This window comes from Phodopus roborovskii, unplaced genomic scaffold (assembly GCF_943737965.1).
Source record: "Phodopus roborovskii unplaced genomic scaffold, PHOROB, whole genome shotgun sequence".
NCBI lineage: Eukaryota > Metazoa > Chordata > Mammalia > Rodentia > Cricetidae > Phodopus > Phodopus roborovskii.
The window spans coordinates 9,399,543-9,409,793 of NW_026126625.1; the positions used below are offsets into that span (position 1 = coordinate 9,399,543).

At 50.3% G+C, this 10,251-nt stretch overlaps 1 protein-coding gene across 1 annotated transcript; it reads right to left on the reverse strand.

Moving 5' to 3' along the window:
* Positions 1-242: 242 nt before the first annotated feature.
* Tlnrd1 (talin rod domain containing 1) lies at positions 243-2,066 on the reverse strand. Its single transcript, XM_051206634.1, has one exon. It carries the CDS (start codon positions 1,924-1,926, stop codon positions 838-840), a length of 1,089 nt encoding a protein of 362 aa, XP_051062591.1. The 5' UTR covers positions 1,927-2,066; the 3' UTR covers positions 243-837.
* Between the last annotated feature and the right edge of the window lie 8,185 nt (positions 2,067-10,251).

A 10,251-nucleotide genomic window follows, 5' to 3' on the forward strand; every position in this document is an offset into this window, starting at 1 on the left:
GCCCACCCCCAAGCACTGCACAATCCAATCACACGTTGCCTGCCTTTAAAAATAGATCACATACATTTGTCTCTGTGGTGGTAGGGTGCTCAGAAGAGTAATTCTTGAAGGAAAAGTGGAAAAGGGTGGGCACTGAGGATCCACTTGCTAACCAAGGTAAACCTTTTTCCCCCACAGCCCCTTCCCACAGATGACAGGCAGCAAGCACTGTTAGTGAAAATACAGTAACTGCAAAACAGCCATCTGAGAAACATAACAATTTAATAGATGAAATAAATACTCCAGTACATGCAGGGTAAAAACTTGACATTGGGGGAAAAAATCACTCTATAGTGTAAATTAAAAAATAAAACACACGCTCACAGTAGCTTTCCCCCCACTTGCAAATCACATGGCAAAGTCATACTCTTATCACACCATGTATACTCTAATTCAACAAAAATAACGACATACAAAAAAGGTAGCTACATCCATATCTAAGGAGTGGAAACTGAGGTAAGATTTTTTTTAATTAAAAAAAAAAAAGAAATGAACCCATGACATCTTTCCTGCCCAATTAATAAATGAGTCGAGGGGTTGGAGTGTGTAGGGGGTAATCCTGAAGCCTGCAGACTACCTACCCATCTTCTGTATGAGTCTCTACAGCGGGCTGGCAGATACCTGGGCCTGTGTACATGTTGTGTGCATGGCCCTGCCTTCTGGGAAAATCCTCTTGAGCATTTAACATGGGGGAGAGGGAGTCACCTATGATTTCTTTGGTATAAATGGAAAGGGGTAGTAAGTGTCTTCCTTTAGCCTGGGGTGGAAAATGGGTTGGGGGAGTGTGTGGGAGGGGTGCTAATTCACAGAATTGGAATTCACTGGCGGTAAAGTCCTGGGCGAAGACCTTTCCCTTAAAGCCTGAGATAGCAGGGTGCAGCCTTCAGACACGGCGCAGGCCGAGTTCCTCAGCCTCTCCCTGTGGTCCGACATCTTGGCGCCCCCATCGGGGTGCTGCGCCAGATCCCTGAGGCACTGGGTCAAGAGCACACAGGCTGACACCACACTCATGGCGCCTCCTAGGATGGCGGTCTGTACCGCCTTGCCTTCAGCGCTCACGGCCGCTGCGCGACCCAGGAATTGAGGCTCGGTGGCAAAGCCCACCAGAGCGCTCACGGCCTGTACCAAGGGCCCGCTGAAGAGTGCACAACGGCTTCGGGCCAGCTCGCTGGGTGCCGCCTTCACCTCGCGCACGCATGCCAGCAGCGCGGATGCACTGGTGCTCATGCACTTGACGCCCAGCTTGAACTGCTCGCGCGAAAAGCGGTCCCGTGACTTGTCACTGGCCAGGGCGCATGCGTCCGTCAGGAACTTGAGGTTTCGAGACAGGCCCTGCGACACCTCCAGCAGCAGCTGCGGGGTCATGTCAGCCAGCGGAGTGGCTCGAAGCACAGCACAGCCCTGCTCCACCTCGTGGCGGCAGCGTGTCACACGGTAGCGGTCCACAAGGCCAGGCTGTGCAGGTTGAGCACCCGGCGTGGCCACGGCAGCCAGGTAGGCCGCATGTGCAGAACACTCGGTCAGCGATACCACCAGGTCGCCCAGTTCCACCAGACTGTCCCCTGCCTCTCCGAAGCGGCCCATGTTGAGCTGGCTCTGCACGTCGTGGGTGAGGATGGACAGGCCCTTGGTGCGCGCGATGATGGTGTCCCGGCACTGCTCGAAGGACTCGGCACCAGCGCCAGCGGAGGCGGGACCTTCGAAGAGCACCGGCCGTGCCTCGCTAGACAGCAGCAGCAGGTCGGCCACCAGCTGCATCTTGCCCTTGCAGTGATCACAGATAGACACTAGCCTCTTCCGCGGCTGTGAGCTGGCCCCGCCGACGGCGCTCCCAGGAGCCGGAGAAGCCGCCTCACCAGTGGGTTTCCCGGCGCTGCCGCTAGCCATCGCGCCCAGGGGGCACTGGCATGCCGCTGGGGAGCCCACTACCACCGCCGCCGCGACTCAGCTGGCCAGGGCCGCGCTGCCTTCCGCGCACCATCATGCCACCCACCGCGGCGGGCACAAGGATCGGGGTGGCGGCGGCGGCCGGGCGTTTCGGGGCGGGCCCGAGCCCGCGACAAGCTCTTTCGGGGTGCTGTGCACGCTCGCTGGAACCGTGAGCCGGGGCACGGCAGACTACCAATCCGCGCCCCTCGCCACGAGCCTACCAGAAAAGTCCCCGCTGCCTAGCTGTCGCCGCCTTCCTGGGCATGGCCGGCCGGGCCGCCGGAGCGGAGAGGGCGGGACGGGGAGGCTGGGAGTTGTCCTTCCTTCCTTCCTTCCTTTGAAATCAAAATCCTCTGCTCCTGGAGGAGCGCGGGCGGCGGCCCCGGCAGGCTTTGCTGTCAGCCGCTGCGCTGCGGCCACCGGACTCGGCGGCGCACGTGGGCTTCAGGCGCGGCGACCCCGCCAGAAGGCACCGGCCGGCGAAGGCGGCCGAAGCAGACGACCCGGGGCGAGCGGCCGCATCTCCTGCTCCGGCTTTTTGGGCGCTGGGCGGCCGCAGGGCCGAGGGCGTGGCTGGCGGCCGCGCGGAGTCAGTGGGGCGGGAGGCTGCAACACAGGGCGCTGGGCGGCCGCGCCTTCCCGCCTGGCGGTTCAGAGTGCGCGGCCCGGCGCCGCGGCTGCACGCCGTCCCCGCCTGAACGGTCCGCGCCCGGCGACCGGCTGTCGTGGCGACTCCATCCCCGTTTCCCCTCAAAACCCACGGGCCCCGCGCATCCGACGCCCCGGGGTAATCGGCTCAGAAGGTGCGCGCGGCTCCGCGGCGGCCGACCCGGGCCCCGGCTCCTGCCATGTTTGTCAACCAGCAACTTCCGAGCGACCTCCGAGCAACTGAAAGGAAGGGCGGAGACCGCAAGCCAGGGGACACCCGCCTGCCCGCGCGCCTCTGCGGCTTTCGCCTCCTCGCGTCCGCCTCGCCCCCGGCTCGCCGCCGCCACCTCGGCCGTAACCTCCCCGGAGCCTATAGGAATCTTTTGTGTGGCGTCACCGCCTTTCGTTTAAATCCCGCTTCCTCCTCTTGCCCTTCCTCCCGCCCCCTCCGCCGATCCCGGATGCTTGCGCGATGCGCTGCTCCTCCCCCGGGAAGCTGGGGGCCGTGGGAGGACGCCGCGCCCAGCCCCGACGCTGCGGCCCTGGGGCCGGTGGTCCCCGAGTCCAGAGGCTGGGAATCGCGTGTGATGGGGAAGGCCCGTCCTCGCTCCGCTCCCCGGCGCTGCGCACACCCTGGGGAAACCGGGGCGCAGCCGCGAGTGGCCTTACGTAAGCTCTCAGCCAGCCCCCGGGTTTGGTGCTTCCTCCCAGCCGAGGGAGCGGGTGTAAAAGGTGATGTTTTGTTTTCTTGAAAAGGAGGAGGCCCGTCACTATCCCCTGCCTCCCACCCCCCTACCCCCACCCCCCGGTTCCAGTTTGAATCTCTGAGATTCGATGACTTTTGCAAGCCCTCCCCTCCCTTTGTTGTGTTCAACCCTTTCCTATGGGTGGGTTTCTGTGAAATAGTGAAAGAACGGGACTGTGGGTCACGTTCAAGTTCCCACAGCGAGTGGAGCAGAGACAGACCCTTCCCGGGGATGGTCTTCCTCCAACTGATCAAGAGTTGTGTGACCTTGGGCAAGTTCTCTCTCCAAATCAGGTAGTGTGCGGTGACTCCGTTCCAGCTGGCTAGAATTAGCATGTGCCTTGATCAGCAGTTTGCCCTTTCCTGGCTCCGTCTATATAATGGAATAATAGCAGCCATTGTTAAGTAAGGAGTCTGTCTCTGGTGGTAAACACTGTTATCTCAGTGTTACAGGCTGAGAAACTGGTGGCAGAGTTCCTCCACCCTCCCACCCCCACCACACTACGGGCCTAGGGATTAAGCCTAGGACCTTGAACTACTGTACCTTTATTATTTCTGGAAACGGGGTCTGATTAAGTTGCCCAAGCTGGCTTTGAACTTCTGATCCTCCTCCCTTAGTCACATCTGGAACACCTGGGCCTGCTCCCAGCAAAGCACTCTCCTCTGAACAGTCTTAAAGCCTCCTGCTGGTGCCCAGGATAGCACAGCTGGGTGTGCTCAGCCAATGGAAATGTTTGTTCCTTTTGTCTCTTCCTAGGACCGCCACAGACTGTTGTAAATGTTATTTATGAGTTGGGTGACCTTCAAATTTATTGTTCAAACCCCAGTAGTTTACAGAGTGAACTATGAAATAAGTTGTTAATAAGTTAACGAGAAACAACAGATACAAACCTGGATGGATAATCATCCTACTCATAACCAAAAAATGCCCTTACAGATTATCTAGATTCTAGGAGAACCAACTTTCTCTATAAACTGAAGCCAGTAAAACCAATGGCTCTTTAAACAACTAGTGATCCTGTAGGGTTATTCCTTTGTATTTTTCTAAAAGGGAAAGGCAGAGCAGAATCTTTCCATGCTAACCCTGGAATAGCACTTAGTCCTAAGGATTAGTTTCCTTAGCTCTAAAATCTAGGAAAGGGGCCAGCAAAATGGCTTAGCAAGCTAAGGTACCTGCTACTAAGCCTGACACCTTGATGTTAGTTCCTTGGATCTGCATGTAGAAAGAGTCATCTCCTACATATTGTTCTCTGATAGCTACTCTGTGGCATTCACACAAATGGGTGCACAGACACTAAATACATGAATAAAAATAATAAAACTTCAAAAGCCAAAGAGAAGTAGAATCTTTGCCCTTTTGCTCACTTTATTCCAGGAAGCTCTGGGATCAGATTATTTTCCCCAACACAGTTGTTGCCCCTGGAGTCCAATTTCCCTTTTCTTCTATTGCTGCTAGAAGCCTCTTGTCCCCAGTGTATTGCACATAGACTGCCCCTGCTTGGTTTGTACCATGGAATTGGGCTTAGCTGTACGATTTGGTAGGCTAACATTTTGGCCTTTCTGGCTTCATTTTTTTTTTTTTTTAAGATAGTGCCACTCTTCCTAAACCTATCTTTCCAGGGTCCATCTTCACCTGCCTTTCTGGTTCTTTTTTTTTTTTTTTCCCCTCCTGCTGTTGTTTAACCATGGCTCAAATACTGGGCATCCATCATGTGCCAGCCCCTGTTCAAGGCACTGAGCTTACATAATAGGCAGTCTCTGCCTATGAAGATTAGAGTCCAGGAAGGGCAAGTTCACAAACAAGTGCCCTCAGTTACTGTTTGTATAGTAGAAGCACAGAACAAAATGGACATTAGATCCAGTAGTGCATTCCAAGTTTCTGACCAAGGCTAGGGAAGTGGTGGTGACCTGCTGCAAGGCAGTGGAAATCAAGTCTAAAATTTCCTGCTCTTTCCCACCTTGCTGGAACTGTGACACTCTACCCAGGAAACAGCATCTCTTTAGTCTCTATCCTAGTCCCTGACCATCACCAGCTTCTCCTTTGAGCTTGATGATTTGAAATACTCTGCTCTTTTGTGCCTGTCTTAGTTCATTAAGCACAGTGTCATTAAGGTTAATCAGTGCCATAACTTTTCAGAGTTTCTCTTTTGGGGAAATAATATTCACCTGTATGTATTTTGGACATTCATACCCAAGTTTCATGTTACACCCCAGAATTTGTGGGCTAGCAACCAAGCTGTCTGTGGTACACAGTGCCACCCAGTGGTTGGTAAGGAGCAATGTTGGCTACAGTTTTCCTTTGGAGCTGTGTTTCTCAGTTTTATGTTTGCAGTCACAGGTAGACAGTGATCTCAAGTGATCCTTCTTACACAATTGTAGACATCACGGTTTATTCTCTTTCTTTGAACATTGCTCTTGGCTGGGCGTGGTGGTGCACACTAGCATTTGGGAGGTAGAGGCAGGAGGAACAGGAGTTCAAGATCATCTGCAGCTACGTATGGAGTTTAAAGCAACCCTGGACTAGCTGAGACATAGCCTAAAAACAACAAACAACACCTCTCCTGGAGAAGAACAATTTACAACTGAGGGATGTGGTCCCATCCCTTTTTTAATCACAGTTGATGCATAAGAGCCCCTCACTGGCTAATGTATAGAATCACCATGGAATAGGCCACCCTCCTTACTTGGTGTATTCTCTAGACCTTTGGCACAGTGTGATCCTGGCTAGTACCATACATGGGGAAAACCTTGGCCTTTAGTCTCATCTTCCCTGTTGCTTCTGCTGTAGTATGCAAGGAAGCTGTGTACAGGCCCACTGATCCTTTGGCAGGAATGCCTGAACCTTCAGTTTCCAGTATCTAAGAGAGTAGGGATTTCCTCCAAGTGTTTCCCAGGGTATCCTACATGAGTAAGGTTGCTTGCATGGATCAACAATTTCATAGCCTATTCCTATACTGGCCAATAAGAGAAAAGATTAGCCCCAGGATTTAGGGACCACAGGTAGCCAATACTACCAATCTGGCCTGGTGGTTAGTACCTATAGATTAACTAGGGCTATTGCTGCCTCCCACAGAGCTTCTCTGGACCTTTAGATACACTTGGACATGTCTGCCCCTAGTGTACATTGTGCTGTCTTCCCAGCCTGGGTGAGACCATGCTATTTGAGACTACTCAACAATCCTGTCAACCTATGAAGAACAGATCTGGTATCTATTCTCTTCCATATCTGATGTTTGTGTAGTCATTAGCCAGTATTGGTGGAATTCATTTGTTGGGCCTTTACACAAATCAATTCTTGAAGGGTTAATGTTTGGCACCAGTGACCTACCATCAGATCCTAGGCCTCACTGATGATGATGCCTTTCAATTTCTCACATTTTGGGTGTTGGTCATGCATATTTTCAGGTAATGCTAGAAGCTATCATCACTCTACCTCCTTGCAGTGGACATAGGCCAGCATGAGCCCAGGCTCATACTCTCACTAAACCTGAGATGCACTTGGAGGTAGGGTGAGTACACAACTCAGAGCCTGGCCCCTCATTTAGGCCATGAACACTATCCTACTTCTGGCCACTCATCTCCAGTTCTATGTTGTTCTGCCTCAGACCTGGTTCGGATTCCAGTGCAATCCTAATGTTTCCTGGTTCCAGATTTTGCAATCAATTTCTATACTGTTGTTAGTGTTACTGTGCTAAAAGCCTCACTGGCTAAACCAAATGGTGTCATGGTAGAAGAAGGATACCAGGGAAGAAAATATTCTATATTCCTGGGTCCAGATTGTCTCCATGCTATCCTAGCTACTTAACCACAGTTGAATGAGCTGGGACTGGGGCTGGAGAGATACTTTAGTGGATAAAGCCTTTGCTGAGCAAATATGTGTCAGCCCTCAAAGAGACAGAAATGGGAATGTTTGTAGTAAGCCAACTTGCCAGACTAGCAGAAATGGCAGGAAAAGCCCCTGCCTCAATGTATAAGGTAGAAAGCAATGAAGGGAGACACTAGATATTAACCTCTGGCCTTCACATGAATACAACACACACACACACACACACAGAGGGGGGAGGGAGGGAGGGAAGGAGGAAGGAAGAGGAGGAGAAGGAGAAGGAGAAGAAGAAGAAAGCACAGACACTTATCATGGCATGATCCCTTTAGCCCCTCCTGGAATCTATGTAGAATTCATGGTAGATGGCTTACCTCCTCTGCTAGGTGCCAAGCCTCTGATAATATCTCAAGGACTGCAGGTTCACCTTCTCCTGTGTCTTACCTGCCTAACCGTAAGTCACTGGTAATTAAGTTCCTTCAGAGTTTAACTGGTCCAAGTTCCAAAAAAACAAAATATACTTAAAGTATTAAAGTGTTGAAAATGTAGTTGCTCCAGATGTTTTCACATCAGTAGAGTGGGAGCCAGATGGGTTTCCTCCTCAGATGACAGTCAGTAGCCCTGGAACTTCTGATTTGTTTCAACAATTACAGTACAACACTAAGAAAAACTTTTATTCTCTGTAACTAGATATTGTGGGCCAAGAAAACCAGCATTTTTTACCTTACCTTGGCAGTTGGCAAATGAATGACCAGGGTGACCCTGCCCTGCAGAGCACATGATCGGCCACAGCTGTGCATGTTTTTTAGGATGACTGTGCCAGGACAGAGCTCCAAGCCACTGGGTGGAGCAATGTGCCCCTGGGAGAAGGCTCATGACATTTCCCCTATGATTTCAGAAAAGAAAAAAAAAAAATCCTCTTTTTTGCTTATGAGTTGTTTCTGTGCAATGTCAACAGAAAATTTCCTTGTATTTATGCATATCCATACATGAATGGGGAAAATATCAGCCTCTGCTACAGCAGGATAAATGCACGCCGTATTTGACCTCAGAGTGAAGGTCAATAAGGCACATACTGCTAGCTAGTTGCTTTTTTAATCTCCACTTTATGCTTTTTCCCTTCACAACAAGTCTAATTTTATTTGGGCTGGTAGCAAATCCAGCTAAATGACAATTCCCCAGCCCCTCTCAGAGAGGTAGACTCCAGCCAATGAGGCCAGAAGTACTGTGCACAATTCCCAAATAGGATGCTTCAAATAAATCGTGCTTGGCTTCTTTCCCATTTCCTTTGCTTGAAATACTGTCTGATGGCTGGAGCACCAGGAACCATCCTGGAACTTTTGATGACCTTGAAGATGGAAACTCCAGACCAGTGTGATTAGGCATTATGGAAAAGAAGTCTGGATGGACAGGACACCTTAACACACTCAATTCCCACTTCCTTCTGTGAAAGAAATGTCAGTCATAAGAAAGACTCCTGATTCAACATTTTGTAAAAAGTTTGCACTATATGAAACCTATTAATCATTTTATCCAAAGCACAGAGAAAGAAGGGAAAAAGTTGCAGTAATGTCATGAGTAGAGAAACAAACAACAAACCACTGCCACAATATATGATGGATGTCATGACCCACACCTTTTATCCCATCACTTGGGGAGGGCAGTCAGGTGGATCTCTGAGTTGGAGACCAGCTTGGTCTACGGAGTGAGTTCCAGCATAGCCAGGGACTACACAGAGAAACCCTGTCTGGAAAACAAAACTATAGAACAGCAAAGAGATGAAGCACTCAAGGACTCCAGTATGCTTAGTAATTCATAAGATATGCTGACATAAACATTGAAAACCATTCTTGAGATTCTTTCACATTTGTAAACATAGAAATGAATTACATGCAGCATGTGATACCTTGGGGTAGGTATGTTTGAACATTGTCCAACTAACCAAGGTTTCATGTCTTATTATATAATTTGAAATTTTAAATAAATCAGATATGCCACTTAAAGCTAATGAAACTTCAAGGTATCTCTGAACCCAAATATTTTCTTTTTATTTCTGAAAAGCTTAGTGGTCAAAAATCTAGTAAAATAAAAAACAAAATTACTGTAATTTTGTTTAAAGAGTAGAACCATAGTAATAAGTGGAAATTACAAGAGACTGGAACTATTATTTTTGGTTTTTCAATATAGGGTTTCTTTGTGTAGCCTTGGCTCTCCTAGAACTAGCTCTGTAGACCAGGCTAGCCTAGACCTCAGAGATCTGCCTGCCTCTGTCTCCTGAGTGCTAGGATCACCAATGCCTGGCTGAGACTGGAACTATTTTAAACAATTTAAAAATGGCTATAAACTAATAATTTAAAATTTTTTCAAGGTTTGCTGACAGTGATAATGAAATACGAGTGGGTTGAATCGTCTGGAATGACAATAGATCCTTTATTTACAGACTTCGAGAAAAGTTGCCCTGGCTGTCCTTAGCTTTTTAGCTGTAAGTTCTCGTGGAAAATTGTTAGGGAGCAAGGCTGAAAATATACATCCTGAAAAGGGCCTCATTAGGGTCAGGGCAGTTTGCATATCTTCCACGCTCATTCATTTCACAGGCAAAAAGCTGAGGCTTCAAGGGAGCTGTTTGGCAGTTTTTGCAGGCCCTGAGGAAACTTTCTGATCTGGCTCGTGAATGAGAGACAAAGATGCCAAATTCTAACTAAATCCTCCAAACCTTAAAAGCACAGTCCAGCAAGACCCAGCTAGGGTAGACCATTTGGACAGGCGAAGGGGAGGAGCCCGAGGGGTGGAGCCTGGCAAAGGGGAGGAGCCAGTGGAGTGAAACCAGGAGAGGAACTATTGGTGCCCAGCCAGGTGAGGTCCCAGAACCATGGGGCGGGGTCTGGGGAGAAGGCGGAGCCCTGGGGGCGGAGCCAGAAGAGGGAGCCGAGGGGCGGAGCCAGATGGTGAGGCGATCGATGGGGTGGAGTCTGAGGTTGGAAGACCAGTGAAGGCAGTTGTGGGGCGGGGCCAATGTGAAGGGGCAGGGCTTCCGGAGGAGGTCGGGACTGGAGGAAATGGGATGAGGCGG

What these genes read in the sequence shown, in the direction of transcription:
- Tlnrd1 (XM_051206634.1), bottom strand. Translation starts at nt 1,926, where the DNA reads ATGGCTAGCGGCAGCGCCGGGAAACCCACTGGTGAGGCGGCTTCTCCG.